Source organism: Gavialis gangeticus, unplaced genomic scaffold (assembly GCF_001723915.1).
Source record: "Gavialis gangeticus isolate Ggan-Ray unplaced genomic scaffold, GavGan_comp1, whole genome shotgun sequence".
In the NCBI taxonomy this organism is placed as follows: Eukaryota; Metazoa; Chordata; order Crocodylia; family Gavialidae; genus Gavialis; species Gavialis gangeticus.
In genome coordinates, this window is record NW_017728995.1 from 65,662,885 (window position 1) to 65,665,469 (window position 2,585).

At 39.6% G+C, this 2,585-nt stretch overlaps 1 protein-coding gene across 1 annotated transcript in view; it reads left to right on the top strand.

The window, feature by feature from the left end:
* The window catches only part of STAG1 (stromal antigen 1), a 295,978-nt gene that overhangs the window by 44,260 nt on the left and 249,133 nt on the right, over positions 1-2,585 (top strand). The window contains exon 4 of the mRNA XM_019503764.1: positions 792-888. Within this exon, the coding sequence (XP_019359309.1) occupies positions 792-888 (97 nt within the window). The remainder of the gene's footprint in view (positions 1-791; positions 889-2,585) is intronic.

The following is a 2,585-nucleotide window of genomic DNA, read 5'->3' on the forward strand; positions in this document are numbered from 1 at the left end:
TGTTAGAAAGATACACTCCAGCAATGCACAAAACTTGCAACAGGAGCATTGCAGTTATATAAATTAAGATGGGTGGTGCTTGAACTACAGCAGGAAAACGCAATTAACTTCAAAGCACAGTTGGTGTTCAGGTTTTAAAAAGTTTGGGAAACACTGATTTAGGAAAATAAATATGGGATAAAAAAACACGTTTCTTTAACGAAACAGTAATCCAGTGAGAAAAATGTTTGGTACTTTTACCATGTGTCAGAAGATGCTCTTTCCCTCAGGCCCTCCTGACTATCTAGTGTTGCAACAGACTCTTTTTTTCTTTAGAAGCTAAATAACCAGCTAGGCATACTGTATATAGATAATGTTATAAGATACCTGCCGTAAACAGGGACACACAACTGTACAGAAGCATACAGAGAAATGTAAGTAAGTAGTAAAGAACATGTTATCACTAGTCTGTTGTTAAGCTGATCATTAAAAGTTGGGCTGGTACTTGATGTAGTAAACAAGGTTTAAATCTGGCCAAGACATACTTTTAAGCACTGTGAATAGTCTAGTTGAAGACTGTTTGCTTTTGCATAACTAAATATTTCTCTAATTCTAATACTAGAAATGAGGTGTAGTGGTTGCTCACAATATTTATTCTGTCTCTACTAGGTGAGGAAAGGTATGCAAAATTCTGAATTTATACACATAATTGTGGGAAATAAATTCTCAGCTAATAAATTACATTCAGAAAGTCATTTCCCTGCCATAAAATACTTCAAAATATCTGATAAGTATTTCTTTTTTCTTGACAGTCTGTGGTGGACGACTGGATTGAATCATATAAACAAGACAGGGACATAGCACTTCTGGATTTAATCAACTTCTTTATCCAGTGTTCAGGATGTCGAGGTACAGAACTTTGGAAACAAGTGATATATGATTCCCACTTAGGTTTATTTTATAACATATTTTAGTACAAATGCTGCTACACATTTGGGAGATATCAAGTTAACATTTTCCACTTATGAATGGTTCATACAAAAGCTGTAGTATTTTTGTGCACTTTTTGGAATAATTCCAGTTAAAACATATATGTCAAGAGCCTGCCCGTTTCTCTTTCCTGTCCCATTTTAATGAATACAAATCCTCACAGAGATTGTTATGGCTCCACACATCAGAAAAAGAGGATACAAAAGAGTTATCAGTTAAGGTAGGTATATATTTCTATATTACCAATTTATTGTTTCTTTTTCCTTCCAAACCTCTCTTCCCCCTCCTCCCCCCCATCTCTCTTTCCCTCTTGACCAGAAGTAGTCAATTCAGCTTTACTTTAACTTTTTCTTTTTTTCCCCCTCCTTTTAGGAATGAAGTTTTGAAAACTGAAGAAAAGAAAGTCGTCTTTAAGTTTTAGCTGTCTTCAGATTAGCAGCAAAGAAGATGCATTTGGTCATAGGATACCAATCCTGTTTCTTTCCTGAATCCTCTTTCAAGATGGCAGGATTTTCTGCCTCACTATGTCCCTGTCTTCACTCCTATAAGCAGAAGAACTTGTCTAGGGTCTTACCTGCCAGTTTGTATTTTTTGTGACCATTTTATAGATGGCTTTCTTCATCTGATTCTCTTCAAGGGAGAAAAAGGCACAGTTGTGTTTGCTTTACTCGCCCATTAGTAGTTGGCATCAGGAAATAGTGTGTTATTCTTATCGGACTCTGGAGATCTCCAGGATTTCCACATCTCCGTTCCCCTTTGCAGTTTGTCTTGGCAAATCTTTTGGTAGCTTGGAAGGAGGGAATTTTGGCTGCAGGCTATATAGTAGGATACTCCAGTAGCTGAGGCTTTCTGTAATGTAGTTGTTATGGTTTAAGGTTCAAATCACTGCCTTGTGATTGAAGATTCATTGAAATGTTTTCCAAATGTGTTAGGCAGCTTGCTTTAAAAATGCTATTTTCTTGCTCAGGGATGTTTAACCCCCCAGCCCATGGGGCAGATCTGGGCTGCAGCGCAGTTATCCAGCCTGTGCGACTCAGCACAGGTCTGGAAATTTGGTGATGGAGGAGAGGTGGCACCCCTCTCCTGCTGCCAAATTTCTAGACCCATGGGGGAGACAGGGTCTCTTCGTCCTGGATCAGAGGCAGCACTGGACCTCAAGACCCAATTTTGGTGTGGGGGTTGGGAGAAGGTGGGCATGCAGTGTAGGATGGGATTACTGCCAGGCCCCTGGGGCCCATTCCTGCTGTATGGACCTTGATCTGACTTGTGAACCAGCTATGTAACTCATTTGGACCAGGGGACTAAAAAGTGGAGCACCACTGTTCTTACTGCTTTATTCCCTCTCTCTTTCTCCTCTGGCTCCCTGCTTAACAGTCCCTGGCAGAGGAAGCAGTGAGTTTTTTTTTTTGTTTTTTTTGTGTGTGTGTGTGTGTGTGTGTGTTTTTTTTAAGAGGCTCGGGGCTCTTCCAGTGAGTGATACAGGCTAAGCAATACCAGTACAGGCAGTCCTCAACTTACAGTATTTTGAGTTATGTTTTGCACTTACGAAGTTTATACATTAACACCCTGTTTCAACTTTCTGAAGTTAGTTTTGACTTTACGGTGCTTGATCTGAT